The sequence below is a fragment of the Pristis pectinata genome, chromosome 9 (assembly GCF_009764475.1).
Source record: "Pristis pectinata isolate sPriPec2 chromosome 9, sPriPec2.1.pri, whole genome shotgun sequence".
Classification (NCBI taxonomy): Eukaryota; Metazoa; Chordata; class Chondrichthyes; order Rhinopristiformes; family Pristidae; genus Pristis; species Pristis pectinata.
Window position 1 is genome coordinate 10,368,029 of NC_067413.1, and position 14,601 is coordinate 10,382,629.

Here is a 14,601-nt window from a genome sequence, read left to right on the forward strand (position 1 = left end):
TGTTTCAATGTATACTGTATACTCTCACAGGCTTTATAAAAATAAATACACATTTTTGATAGCTGTTGTAAAGTTCTGATTGTATGATTTACTGCATTTTTACTAAGAATTTTAGAATTGTTAAAAATCATTGCAAGGGTTTAAGAATAAAGTTTAACCCTGTTGACAAAGCAACAGCAATTTGCTTTAAAACATATTGTCCCAAGTTGCTTCAGATGCATAATCCTGGTTGCCAGATCTAATGGGTAGACATTGGAAAATGAGGTGTTGGGATATAACATCATGTGTTGGTTGCAATTCAGTTGGCGGTAGTTTTGCAGTGGAGTCAGTAAGTTGTGAGTGCGAGTCTCTGGTTTAGGCATTTAAAAAATCCAGACTGACATTCCAGTGCATACTGAGTGAGTGATATTATCTCAGGGGTGTCCTACCTACTTTAGTTGTAAAAGATCTCACAATACTGTTTTGAAAGTAGGGATGTTATCTTGGTTGCAGCTAATTGCTCGGTGAATGCTGCCAAAATAAAGTTGGCCATTATCAAGCGATTGACCACTCCAGAACTTTCTGTATTTCAGATTTTCAGTATCTACCTTTTATTATCTTCATTGTCCATTATCATGTTATTCATGCAAGGCCAGGCTTTTGCAGCTTTGATTGTATAAAAATAGACTATGCTTTTAAGAAGTACCACCACAGTTTATAAAGGATCTGATAGATCCTGAAATCATGAAAAGCACTTTTGAGATGCAAGTATTTTTTCCCATGGCTTTTAAATTGCAGTTACTTTTGTGATGTGGGAAATGTGGCAGAAAGTTCGTCCATAGTGAGCTCCCATGGGCAGGACCCTAAGAGTAACTGGATTTTTTTTGAAAAAATAATTATTGGTTTGGACTAGAAAAAATTCAAGAGTGAAGGGTTTAGGTGGTCAAAGGTACAGCCTACAATACAAGAGGGATGGGGGAAGCACAATTGGGCAGAATCAAAAGAATGAATGGGAATAGAAGGTTGTGGGGTTACAGGGATTCGAGGGGCAAGTCCTTGTGTTTTTTCTTCCTCAACCCTTCAGGATAGCTTTAAATTTTCAGCATTGGAGGACCCAGACAAGGTACCTCCTGTGAAAAAAAAAAGTTTACTTTAGTAAACCATCTAATAAGTTCTATTCATGAATAATTATGTTTGTGCCATGATTGGGAAGTGTGATTTGATTTCCACTTGTGGCTGATCTATAATGACTATTTTGTCCTAATTAAATTGCAACCTGACAAATTTTTTTGTCCTTTGAGAATAAGGTTACAGGCATTTCACATGCAAATTGTTGTAGAGGATGTATTTTTATTAAAATCTGAATTAGTTTAAATGCAAATTGTTGAATATTTACCCCGGCTGAGAAACTTCATTGAACTGATCTTGGGGTGGCATCTCATAGCTTTCAGGATTCTAAAATCATCGTGTATTTAGAAACTGCCAGTTGGCTCATAAATATTGTTATTGAGTACACGTACATGTTCAACCGTTAGTTGTTCAGTTTAACAGGTGGTTAAAATTGGTGAGAGAATTCTTATTCCATATCCCAAATTTTTTGGTAGTGATTTCTGAATTTTGTTGGAGTGTATTTCTGTTACCTAAACTGCCATAAGTGGGGGTCGCCTGTATGTAGGGCTTTAGTGAGGCTGTTTCTGAGTAGCATGTACAGTTTTGGTCTCCTTATCCAAAAAAGCATACACATGCCATTGAGGAAGTGCAAAAAGATATTTTTTTCTGATTTTTTTTTTCTCTCAGCTTTGACAAAAGGCCGTTAACCTAAGATGTTATGTTTCTCTCTCCACAGATGCTGCCGACCTTAATAGAATTTTCTCTTTTTGATTGTATAAATATTTTTAAATTTAATTTCTGGAATACAAAAAAAGAACTCAAGTTTTGATGTTGTATTTTGAAATAAATTTTGTTTGTTTACTATTGCATTGTTATTTCTGACTTGGTCAAACTGCTACTATTGAACTGAGATGACACAGATGTAATCAAAACTTGAGGTTACACTGTTTTTGCACACATCTTGTATATTTATTTCTATTTTTGTTTTCAGGTGACTATCAGATGCCCCTAACATAATGGAAAGTATCAGGAATCTGGAGGATGAGACATTTCCTAGTTTTCTATTGCAGTCTGTCAGGAGTAATGGCAGTGAAATGCTGGAAAATGTTACTGTTTCTTCAAATTTTGGACTTCCCGTGGCTGCATCAACAGTTGCTAAAAAATCAGATTTGGGGTAACAGGTGAGGTCTTTGTCTAAATATGCATGTTTATATGGAAATGGGAAAATCCATTTAGCCTACTGGGACTGTTCTGGCCTTCAGTGAAGACATTCCATATGTCATCCTCTTGTCCCTACATCTAGAGTAATAGAGTTGTCCAGCACAGAAGCAAGCCCTTTGGCTCACAATGTCCGTGCCAACCTATTTGCCCATTTACACAAATCCCATTTGCCCACCTTAGATATGAATCCTTCTATGTCTTACCTATTTAAATATCTGTCTAAATGTCTTGTAAACATGGTGATTGTATCTGAACACACCACCTTGTCTTATAGTGAGTTTCGGATATCAACCACTCTGTGTGGGGAGAAAAATTTTCCCCTCAAATCCACTTAAAACTTCTGCCTCTCACCTTATATCTATGCCCTCTGCTTTTGAATGCCCTACCATGGGAAAAAGATCTATCCTACCCTATCCATGTACCTTATGTATATAAGAGTCATAGATTCATACAACACAAACAGGCCCTTTGGCCCACCATGTCTATATCGACCATCTATACTCGTCCCACTTGCCTGCATTAATTCCACATTCCACTATACCTTGCTCATTCGAGTACCTGTCCAAGTGCCTCTTAAATGTTCCTACTGTTCCTTTGGCAGTTCATTTCAGATACCAACTCATCTTTATGTGAAAAATTTTCCCCTTGGATCCCCTTTTAAACATCTTTCTTTTTGCTTTAAGCTATGGCCTCTACTTTTAGATGTTGCAACCAAGGTAACGAGACACTGACTATCTATCCTATCCTAATTTTATATACTTCTATCATATCACCTCTCAGCCTCCAATGCTCCTGAGAAAACAGACCCAGCCTATCCAATTTCTCTTTATAACTTAAACTCTCTTAATGAGGCAACATCCTTGTGAATCTTTTCCAGTTTAATCACATCCTTCCTGTAGTGTGGTGACCAGAGCTGCACAAATAATCCAAGTATGGCAGTCACCAATGTTATAGAACATTACAGCACAGTACAGGTCCTTCGGCCCACGATGTTGTGCTGACCTTTTAACCTACTCTAAGATCAATCTAAACAATTCCCTCCCCACATTGGCACATGGATGATAGAAAAATGGAGGACTATCTAAGAGGCTCCTAAATGTCCCTAATATATCTGCCTCTACCAGCACCCCTGGCAGCATGTTCCATGCACCCAGCACTCTCTGTGTAAAACAAAAAAACTTGCCTCTGATATCCTCCTTGTACTTTCCTCCAGTCATCTTAAAATTATGCCCCCTCATGTTACCCATTTCCACCCTGGGAAAAAGTCTCTGGCTGTCCACTCGATCTAGGCCTCTTATCATCTTGTACACCTCTATCAAGTCACCTCTCATCCTCCTGCTCACCAAAGAGAAAAACCCTAGCTCACTCAACCGATCCTCATGCTCTCCAATCCAGGTAGCATCCTGGTAAATCTCCTCTGCACCCTTTCTAAAGCCACATCTTTCCTACAGTGAGGTGACCAGAACTGAACATGATATTCTAAGTGTGGTCTAACCAGGGTTTTATGGAGCTGCAACATTACCTTGTGGCTCTTGAACTCATTACCCCCACTAATGAAGGCCATATGCCTTCATAACAACCCTATCAACTTGTGTGGCAAACTTTGAGGGATCACTGGACTTGGACCCCAAGATCCCACTGCTAAGAATCCTGCCATTAACCCTGTATTCTGCCTTCAAATTCAACCTTCCAAAGTGAATCACTTCACACTTTTCCGGGTTGAACTGCCACTTCTCAGCCCTGCTTTGCATCCTATCAATATCCCGTTGTAACCTCCGACAACCTTCTATACTATCCACAACACCACCAACCTTCGTGTCATGGATAACATTTGCCACCCTCCAATCATCTGGTACTACTCCTGTGGCCATTGAGGCATCAGTGAGTGCACCTTATTTGACTACCTGCACTGAACTTTCTCTGTAACTATAATGCTATATTCTGCATTCTGATGTTTTTCCTTTTGTACTACCTTGATGTACTTGTGTTTGGAATGATCTGTCTGGATGGTATGCAAAACAAGCTTTTTGCTGTATCCCAGTATATAATACAATAAACCAAATGGCCAATTATTCAATCCTTTGGCCAGTGAGTGCAAGCATGTTATACATCTTCACCACCCTGTCTACTTGCATTGTCAGTTTGGGGAGCTATGTACTTAGACCCCAAGGTCTCTTTGGTCAGCCACACTTCCCAGGGTCCTGCTATTCACCATCTTTGTCTTTCCCAAGATTAACTTCCCAAAATGCATCACTTTCCACTTGTCCAAGTTAAATTCCATCTCCCATTACCTTGTCCACTTTCCCAGTTGATTTAGATCTGTTATAACCTTGGACAATCTTCACTATCCACCATACATGATCATACCCCTGCATTTGCATGTTCATGTGCCTGTCTAAATCCTCTTAAATGCCACTATCATATCTACTACCACCAGACCCTCACCTCCCCAGCAGCGTGTTCCAGGAACCTACCAGTGTGTGTGTGTGTGTGTGTGTGTGTGTGTGTGTGTGTGTGTGTGTGTGTGTGTGTATTTAAAAAAAACTTTCCTTGTACATCTCCTTTAAACTTTCCCCCTCTCACCTTAAAGCTATGCCCTCTAGTATTTGACATTTCCACCCTAAGGAAAAAAGGCCCTGATTATCTGCCTTATCTTGGACACTGAACAAATTCTACATTCATCAAGGTCACCCCTCAGTGTCCTTCACCTCAGCAAAAACAAACCCAACCTATCCAATCTCTCCTTGTAATGAAATCTTCCATTACCAGCAATATCCTGGTGAATCTCCTCTGCACTCACTCCAGCACATCCACATCCTTCCTGTAGTGTGGTGAGCAGAACAGTATGCAATACTCCAAGTGTATTCTAACCACTATTTTGTAAAGTTGCAACAGAACATTCCAACTATTATATTCTGTGCCCTGACCTATCAATGCAAGCAGGCCATATGCCGCCATCAGCACCCTGTCTACCAGTATTGCTACGTTCAGGGAAAACATTCCTTACCATCCTATCATCTATATATGTCCAACCCTTATTTGATTTCTCAAAATGCATCACCTTGCACTTGTTGGGATTAAATTTCATATGCCAACACGTCACCCAACTTTCCATCTGATCTATATCCTGCTGTAGCCATGGATAATCTTTCTCTCTAATCATAACACCACCAACTTTAATGTCCTTTGAATACTTAATCATACTTCCCATGTTTGTGTCCAAGTTGTTAATATTTATCTCAAACAAAAAGGATTCCAGCACCAATTGCTCTGGTACGCCACTGGTCAGTCTTACAATCAGCAAAAAAATCCTTCCACCACTGTCCTCTGCCTCCTGTCACCAAGCCAATTTTGGATCCAGTTAGGCAGCTCGGCTTGGATCCCAGATGCCTTAACCTTCTGGACCAGCTTATCATGTGAGACCTTGTCAAAAGCCATTCTAAAGTCCACGTAGACAAGTCTACTGCCCTGTTTATACCTTACTGTTAACAAAAAGTTATCAATTTCAAATTTTAAATTGCCTTTCATCAATTGCTATTTGTGGATGAGTGTTCCACATTTCTATGACCTTAAACTCCTCAAGTAATGGAAAGAGCGTCTTTCTTTCTCTATCAGTTCTCCTGGTATCATAAAGCTTAAATCACTTATTTATTCTAAATTTCAGAGAATACATTATCAAACCCTCTAATCTCTCCTTGTTATTTAGCCCTTTGAATCCAAATATTCCAGTAAAGATGGGCAGCACTCCCTCCAGACCTAGCATATCTTTCCCAAAATGTGGTGCCCAAAACTGTTCAGTGGTCCAGGGCTGGTCGGACCAGGACTTTGTACACTATCTTGGTATAAGAGGCCAGCATCCTATTTAGTGTTTTTGATCATCTATGTACGTGGATCTCCTCCAATGCTTTTATCTTTTCATAGTTTAGAAAGTAGATGACTATGCATTTGCTTGAATTGAAATTCATTTGTCCCAGCTGCATCCTTCACTCAATCAATGCGTCTAACAATTTGAGGATCTGCATATTACCTCTGTTATGTCTCCTGCTACCCATTTCCCAACCAGAGAATTACATTTCATTCAATTTCATAGACTTCATTTTTAGCTAATAGCACCTTATCGGGCACTTGATGAATTGCCTTCAAGAAATTCTTGTTCACAGGACCCATATGTCAAAAGATAAGCTAGCCTGTCTTTATCACCATATAAATCTTATATGCGACAGATGTAAATCGAATGTGGCTTCTCTGACACACGCTTTGGTCCTGTCCTCTTTTGGAAAAATATTGGAAAGACATTTTTAACATTATCTCAACTGTATTGAATATTGATTTACAACCTCACCCTATCACTGCTATTTTTGGATTACCAAGGATAGAGTCTGGCCATTTATCTGCTTCCGCTTACCGTATGATTGCCTTTGTTACATTAATGGCCAAATGATCCATTTTGCTTAAGTGGAAGGATCCAATACCTCCTACTACTTTTCAATGGTTTTTCTCAAACTATATCATGTTTAAACTTGGGAAAAAATTAGGAGTGGTACTATTGATCCTTCGCTTAAATTTGAAGATGTTTGGAGTCCATTTATTCAATATTTTCATATGATATAGATCCCTTCTCAGTAACTTTTCAGTTTAGAGGAATGGAGTTGACGACATAATATTGCTCTGTTTCTACTGAGAAATTTCAGTCCAGTTTTTTTTTCTTTGTCTTTTTTTGAAAATTTTCTTTGGTTTGTTATTTACGATTTTATTGATTTGGGGATTCTTTTTCTTTTTTTTTATATACACAAATCTTTTTCTTTCTTTTATATTATATTCATCTGCTAAGAGATTGAGATCTAAAGATTTGTTTTTTTTAATATTTTATTATTCTTCATGATTATCTATGTCATGATTGTTCTCTTGATCTCTTTGTATTACATGTACAATCATCGATGTTATATATTAATCTGTATTAATTTGGAAAATTAATAAAAAGATTGAAAAATAAATTCTTTTTTTTAAACTCCATTAATCCGGTCTACTACTGTCACTTTCAAAACAAAAGTCTGAGATTTGTCTTTGGTTCTTAACTGGATTGATTGGGGGTGGGGGGAGGCTTTCAAAATTCTGTGGACATATTGATGCTCTTGAGGAAGGAGGTGTTTTTGAGAACTTTGAGTCTGAACTTCTATTCTGACATCACAGCTGATTTACATAGTTGAGCTTTAACTGTTTCAAATGGATATCTGGGGGAAAAAGAAGTGTTCTGATAGTTCAAGTTTGGAGAGCGGCAATCAGTTTTAAATTAATCATTTATAAATAGTCTAAATTGACACGTCCACTGTAATCCTTGCTGTTGGCTGTAAGATGACTCCTTTTGTGGACTGTTAGGGAGAAATGAAGTGTTGTAACTCTTTCTCAAGGTCACAAGTTATAGTATTAACATTATCCTCTTGATACTTTGCGCCTGTACTTTCTAGGAAATTTAGCGGTTCTGCACAGAATAGTTGGCGTTGCAGTCATAAATGCCAGCAAGTTTGGGACCTATCTGCAAACGCTGAGCTACCTTGGCAACTTCCTGCCTGTACTGTGCCACGAGACTCTGTATAAAATCCCAATAGCAGAGCATGAACTTAATGGGGAATCTGACTTCAGAAGCTTCTCCAGATAGATCTGACATGAGGTCAGCAAGCCCACTTCTTTTTGATTGGAGCTTTTAAGCTGAGGAGTAAAGGATATTAAAAAGCGTGGGGGTGGGGGGGATGACAAATTCAACAGATGGCAAAGCTGGGAGGGTAGATTTGCACACTGTCAGATTTTGCAGCTGTTTTTTGGTAGGTCGTCTTCTTTCCCAACCGTGTAACTTGATTACGTCATGCATGCCCATTAGCCTTGTAAAGCCTTGCAGAACTGGCCCTGGATGCTTTTGTCCAGAAAGGTCTGTCTAACACATGAATCAGTTAAGCCTGAAACCTTTTGCAAGGCAAATTCAGAAAGTTTCAGAAAGCCATTGAAATAACAGCATTATTGTTCCTAACAAAAAATTATATATGTTATTGTGCAATTTGAATGTGAATTTGTATTTTTCTTGTAGAATTCCAGATACACAAGCTTCATACTTGGAAGAAGGAAGGTTTTCTGTCATGGAAATGCATCCCCCAAATGTCTCAAATTCTGAAACCTGTAAAAAATTTGTCCTTAGTTTTAAAGATGATTTGTAAGTATCTGGTCAATACCAAGCTTGATGTGTGCATATTCAGACAGATCTGACAGGTCTTAGCATTTGTATTCTAAATACAAGTGCTAACCTATAAAGCCAAGAAAACTGTTTCAAGGAAAATGACAAATATAAGCCAATGGCTAATAACACTGACTTCATCATTTTTTACATCAAATTTGCATGCTCATTTTCTTGCCCAGTTCACCAATGTGTCTGCTTCCTGGCATCTGCTGTCCTTTTCACTTTCTGCTACAATTAAGTTTTGTTTTATCTGTGAACTCGTATTATGTTCTCTCGTAACCAAGTCCAATGCAATGTGGATAACGAATAAGCAGTGACTCCTGGGTCACCTCACTATACTTCCCTCTTGTCTGAAAAGTGTTTGCTGCATTTTTGCTCTGCTTTCTGCTCTCAGCATATTTCATATCCACATTGTGATTTCCTCTTTAATCCCCTGAGCTTCATTTATTTCATTATATAGAAAGTCCTGATTTTTTTTTAAACTACACAGAGGGTTTTATAAATGTGTTTGAAGATTGAGTGAAGCATTTGAACTCAAGATATAAACAATTTCCTTGAACTCAGTTTGCCAATATTGAATGGCAGTCTTTCTGCAACACGAATGGATGTGCCTTGTATTTCAGAACTTCCGAATAAAATTTTCTGCTTGTTTGCTTAATTTAGTTGTCAGTTTGACCTCAGTCAAGACCTGGGTGCACATTAACTGATTCAACTATCAGATTCAAATGTGTACAGATATCAAAACCATTATCCTATGTGTTGTAGCTACCAAAAAATGACTTTATTAAAGTAGTTGATATGCTTTAGAGTAAATAGATAATCTCTAATGCTAAATTAATATAATTGCAAACCTGATGCATTTCACTATAGGATGTGGGAATCTTCTGGAAGTTTCCACTACATCGTGTAATCTGAGCTGAAAAGCATCATAGGTATTTATCATATTGTGTTTTGTTTGCTGCATTTGACAGTATTAAGGCATGGATGAAACTTTGGAGAAAGTGTTTACAACTTTGATAGTAGAAGATTAACCATTATTGAATTGATGGTGGTTTATAATTTGTTCAACTTGCAGTATAAATGTTGTACTTGTTAAAATATTGTGGTGTCACTGCATTTCTGTCATTTCATTTTGTTTGGTTTTTGATAGAGAAAATGTTGATGATTTCATTGGTGCTCACTGTATCTCTGCTGTGAAAAAAACGCATAGATGAACTTGATTCTTCTGCATCAGAAGTAAAGCCACAATATGGATTATCAAGGCAATTCAACCACAGTCGTGATGCCAAATCTAGGATATCTATTGAAAATCTAGATGGTATGTTTGAAATCACCATGTATATACTCTCTTTAAGCTTGTAGTACTGTGTAAGTGTAATAACTAAACTTTGCAGGTATGCAAAGGATTGAACTGTTGAATTCATTCAACAAAGTTAACTGAAATCAACTAAGGCATTGTAACCAAAATTAAATTTGAATAACAAGGGAAAAATGAATGGACTTTAAAAAAATTTTTTTTATCACATTTAAATACAAACTTGCAAAGTGAACATCAAGTTATATCTTGTTTTGCATGGATCCATGCTGTTGGGAAAGTTAGTTTTTAAGTAGACTGACTGGTTTGTTGCTCAAACAGTTGACACCAATTTAGTGAGCCAAATTACAGCCTCCTGTGTGGAAATAGTGATTTGACCTGGTACATTACAAAGTAATTTGCTGCAGGAAATGTTTTTACTGTGTTGGAGGGCTTAAATCAATATGCTAATGACTTTCTCCTAAGAATGCTATAAGTACGTCATTTGCTATCTCTCAGTACTGCTAATGGCAAACAATTAGTTATGTCTTCAGCAGTAATGATGAGATACCAGATATTGAAAACTTGATCATAGTAAACTTTTAAATGTTCAGTCATTGATTGAAGTCTTCGTAATGTATCTACACTTGCATTTGGATCTAATTGCTGCCCACCATTAGTGTACATGGTGCTTCCTACTTAAGATCATCTAACTTAGATGGGCCAAGGTCCAACTTGAAACTTTACAGTCTACAAGCTTGGTGCGCCATCATCTGGTGCACTAGCTACTGAATTGTTTCAAAATCCAAAGTAACTAAGGTATTACACTATAGTGGTAATAGAAGTGGATAAATAATCCAAAGGCTTTGACTGACCCAGAAACTGAGACCATCCATCATAGTTTGAAAATTTTTAAATTTAGTTTTAAAAATATCTGCTAATAAAAGTAATATCAGGAAATGAAGAACATTGATTTACTTATGACCTTGTCCAGTGTGACTTCTGTCTTTTTACCAAAATGGTTGGCTCAATGATCCACCAAACCACTAGGTGCATTCAATGACTTCAGTGTTTATTGCATTGTGAAGCAGCATCGCTTGAAGAAAGTGGCCAACTGCTACCTACTTAAAGATGGCCAATAACCCTGGACTGCAACCATATTCATATGAGTAAATTGACATATTTATAAAGATGTTATTTACTAAAATGAACCGCTTGTTTTTGCAGAGATTTCTTCTGGGTCAAGTACTTTGACTGACCCATACCAACAATAAGAGAATGAGGTAATTGCAGAAAATGTCTTTTTTTTTGTATTTTTTTTGGAACTGAAGCACGGTCTACTTTAAATTCAAGTTCTGTTAATTTAAATTAAACAAATACTGAGGCAAATCAGGCAGCATCAATGCAGAGAGAGAAAGAGAAACAGTTTTTTTCAGGTCACTGACCTTTCATCCACTGAGTAAAGTTGAGAAACAACAGGTTTTCAGTTGCGGGACAAAAGGAAAGTGTATGATAGGGTAGAAACCAGAGGAAGCTGAATAACAAATGATGGTGCCAGCTGAGAGAGGGTAGTGCAGCTTGCTATTTTGCAGCTGACCTGTCTGGAGAAGGTGTAAATAGATGGAGATGAATGAAAACCAAAAAGAAATAAAAATAGCATTTCTGGAACTATTGATGCAAAACACTGCACATATTGGCAGTCTGAAACAAAAACTGCTGGGAATTCTCAACACTTGGGGAGAGAGTGTAGCTAAGGTCATATTACAAGTTGATGACCTTTCTTCAGAACAAGCAACTTGTGATATGTACTGGAAAGGCTGTTTATCTGAAATTGTTGGGTGAGACACTGTTCAGTTCAGAACTGTAATATGACAAGTTGGAAGATGAGATGCTGTTCCTGTAGCTTGCTTGGTATATATGAATCCTTTTGATTGCCCACTTATGCATTATAGGATAATTCAGCAAATGGTTAATGTTTAAGCGGTTCAGCAGAAAAAGTCACCATGAATGGACTGAATTATTTGTCTCTTGCACCCATGATATGCCTTTAGCATGAAATGGTTACAGAAGCTGCTAATTTGGAAGAATGGAATTTTCAGAGATTTTCTGAGCATATTATATTTCTCCTCCTGCAGTTGTTTCAAGTTGCCTTTGTAAATTCTTTTCAGCAATTTGTATTGCCGTTATTTCAAGAAAATGGGTATCATTTTTGAGGAATAAGTATATAGCCTGCAAAATATTTCAACCATAGCAAAAAATTGAATCAGAATCAGGTTTATTATCACTGACATATGTCATGAAATTTGTTGTTTTGTGGCAGCAGTACAGGGCAAGATATAAAGACGTTAAAAATTACTACAAGTTACAAAAACAAATATAGTGCAAAAGAGGAATAAGGTAGTGTCCATGGATTCATGGACAGTTCAGAAATCTGATGGTGGAGGGGAAGAAACTATTCCTGAAGCATTGACTTTTGGTCTTCTGTATCTCCTCACCGGATGGTAGTAACATGAAGAGGACATGTCCCAGGTGGTGAGGGTCCTTTATGATGGATGGCGCTGCCTCTTAAAGATGTCCTCAATGGCGGGGAGGGTTGTACCCGTGATGGAGCTGGCAGAGTCTACAACCCTCTGCAGCCTCTTTCGATCTTGCACGTTGGAGCCTCCATACTTGGCGGTGATGCAACCAGTCAGAATGCTCTCCACTGTACATCTATAGAAATTTGTAAGTGTCTTTGGTGACATACCAAATCTCCTCAAACTCCTAATGAAGTAGAGCCACTGGCATGCCTTCTTCGTGATTGCATCAATGTATTGAGCCCAGGATAGATCCTCCGAGATGTCGACGCCCAGAAGACTGGTATGTGTTCTCCTGACTTCCCCTTCCTGAAGTCCACAATCAGTTCCTTGGTCTTGCTGACGTTGAGTGAGAGGTTGTTGTTGGGACACCACTCAACCAGATGATCCATCTCACTCCTATATGCCTTCTCATCACCATCTGAGATTCTGCCAACAACAGTGCTGTCATCGGCAAATTTATAAATGGTGTTTGAGCTGTGCATAGCCACACAGTCATGAGTGTAGAGAGAGTAGAGCTGTAGGCTAAGCACACATCCTTGAGGTGCGGCTGTGTTGATTGTCAGCGGGGAGCAGAAGTGGTCTCCTCATAAGTCAAGGACCCAGTTGCAGAAGGAGGTACAGAGGCCCAGGTTTTGAAGCTTGTTTATTAGTACTGAGGGTATGATGGTTTTGAACACTGAGCAGTAATTGATAAACAGCAGCCGACGTATGTTTTGCTGTTGTCTAGGTGCTCCAAAGCCGAGTGGAGAACCGTGAAACTGCATCCGCTGTAGACCTGTTGTGGCAGTAGGCAAATTGCAGTGGGTCCAGGTCGTTGCTCAGGCAGGAGTTCATTCTAGCCATGACTGGCCTCTCAAAGCACTTCATCACATCAGATGTGAGTGCTACCCGGGTGATAGTCTTTGAGGCAACTCACCCTGCTCTTCTTGGGCACTGGTATGATTTATGCCCTTTTAAACAGGTGGGAACCTCCGACTGCAGCAGTGAGAGGTTGAAGATGTCCTTGAACACTCAGCCAGTTGGTTGGCACAGATTTTCAGTACCACTGCCAAGTACAACCGTCGGGGCCTGATGCCTTGCGAGGGTTCACCTTCTTGAAGGATGTTCTGCCGTCAGCCTCCGAGACAGATCACAGGATCGCCAGATGCTGTGGGGATTCGCACGGGTGTAGTGTTATTCTCCCTTTCAAAGCGTGCATAAAAGGCGTTGAGCTCATCAGAGAGTGAAGCATCGCTGTTAGGTTTCACCTTGTAGGAAGCAATGGCATGCAAATCCTGCAACAGCTTCGTGCGTCGATTGTGTCTCTAACTTCACACAGAATTGCTTTCCGTAGGTCATACCTGAGGAATTCTTGTACGGTTCTGGGTTGCCAGTCTTGAATGCCACAGGTCTAGTCCTCAGCAGACTACGAATCTTCTGGTTCATCCAGGGCTTCTGGTTTGGGAAATGTTCTCAACAGCACACACTCATCCATGCAGGTCTTGATAAAGTCGGTGACAGCCATGGCATATTTGGATCCGAAGATGAATCCCTGAATGTGGTCCAGTTCACCGATTCAAAGCAGTCTTATAAATGCTCCTTCACCTCCCTTGATTATACCTTTGTGGTCCTCACCATGGCAAAAATTGTTTTTGCAAAGTCATGAAGAAAGTAAACTATTTATTGGAGCTTGCAATGATCCATGAGGGATTGAAAGATATGTAGTTACCAGGGATAGGAGGGAACACAGAATTGAAGTTGTGATCAGATTAGCATTGCTTCCTGCTCTCTTTAAGCTCGCTGGGTTCACTGAAAACTTTGCGTAATGTGTCAAAAGGAAAGTGAATTTATGTTGATGTATTAGTAGATGCAACATCGAATAGTCTGCCACCAGACTAGCAGGTTTTTTCAAAGTCCCAAGGTTGCCAGGTTATCAAGTTTTACTATAAAACCTGAATATGTAATATTTTGTTTTAATCACCAGGTTGCTACCATGAGGGAATCTGGAATTGTCCTGCAACAAGACGAACTGAGGAGGAACTTGGAGCAAGGCAACATAGTGACAGCCTAGCTAGTTTGTTAGAAGATGAAAAGCTCTTGTCACTGGCAAGTTTGGAAGAACAGTCTACAGTATAGTGCATAAAGATGTTACCATTGCTTCCCCTTACAGTGATTACTGTAATTAAGCTGTAAAACATAAAATATAATATGCA

The 14,601-nt window shown here is 38.9% G+C and overlaps 1 protein-coding gene and 1 long non-coding RNA gene across 2 annotated transcripts in view; both read left to right on the forward strand.

The window, feature by feature from the left end:
* cep192 (centrosomal protein 192) overlaps window positions 1-14,601 on the forward strand; it is a 104,365-nt gene that overhangs the window by 497 nt on the left and 89,267 nt on the right. Inside the window, 2 exon segments of the mRNA XM_052023440.1 lie at window positions 2,081-2,263; window positions 8,390-8,512. Coding sequence (XP_051879400.1) covers window positions 2,106-2,263; window positions 8,390-8,512 — 281 coding nt within the window. The 5' untranslated portion in view covers window positions 2,081-2,105.
* On the forward strand, window positions 8,388-11,109 carry LOC127574581 (uncharacterized). Its single transcript, XR_007956928.1, has 3 exons — window positions 8,388-8,512; window positions 9,687-9,854; window positions 11,058-11,109. It is a non-coding gene; the product is annotated as an uncharacterized LOC127574581 (long non-coding RNA).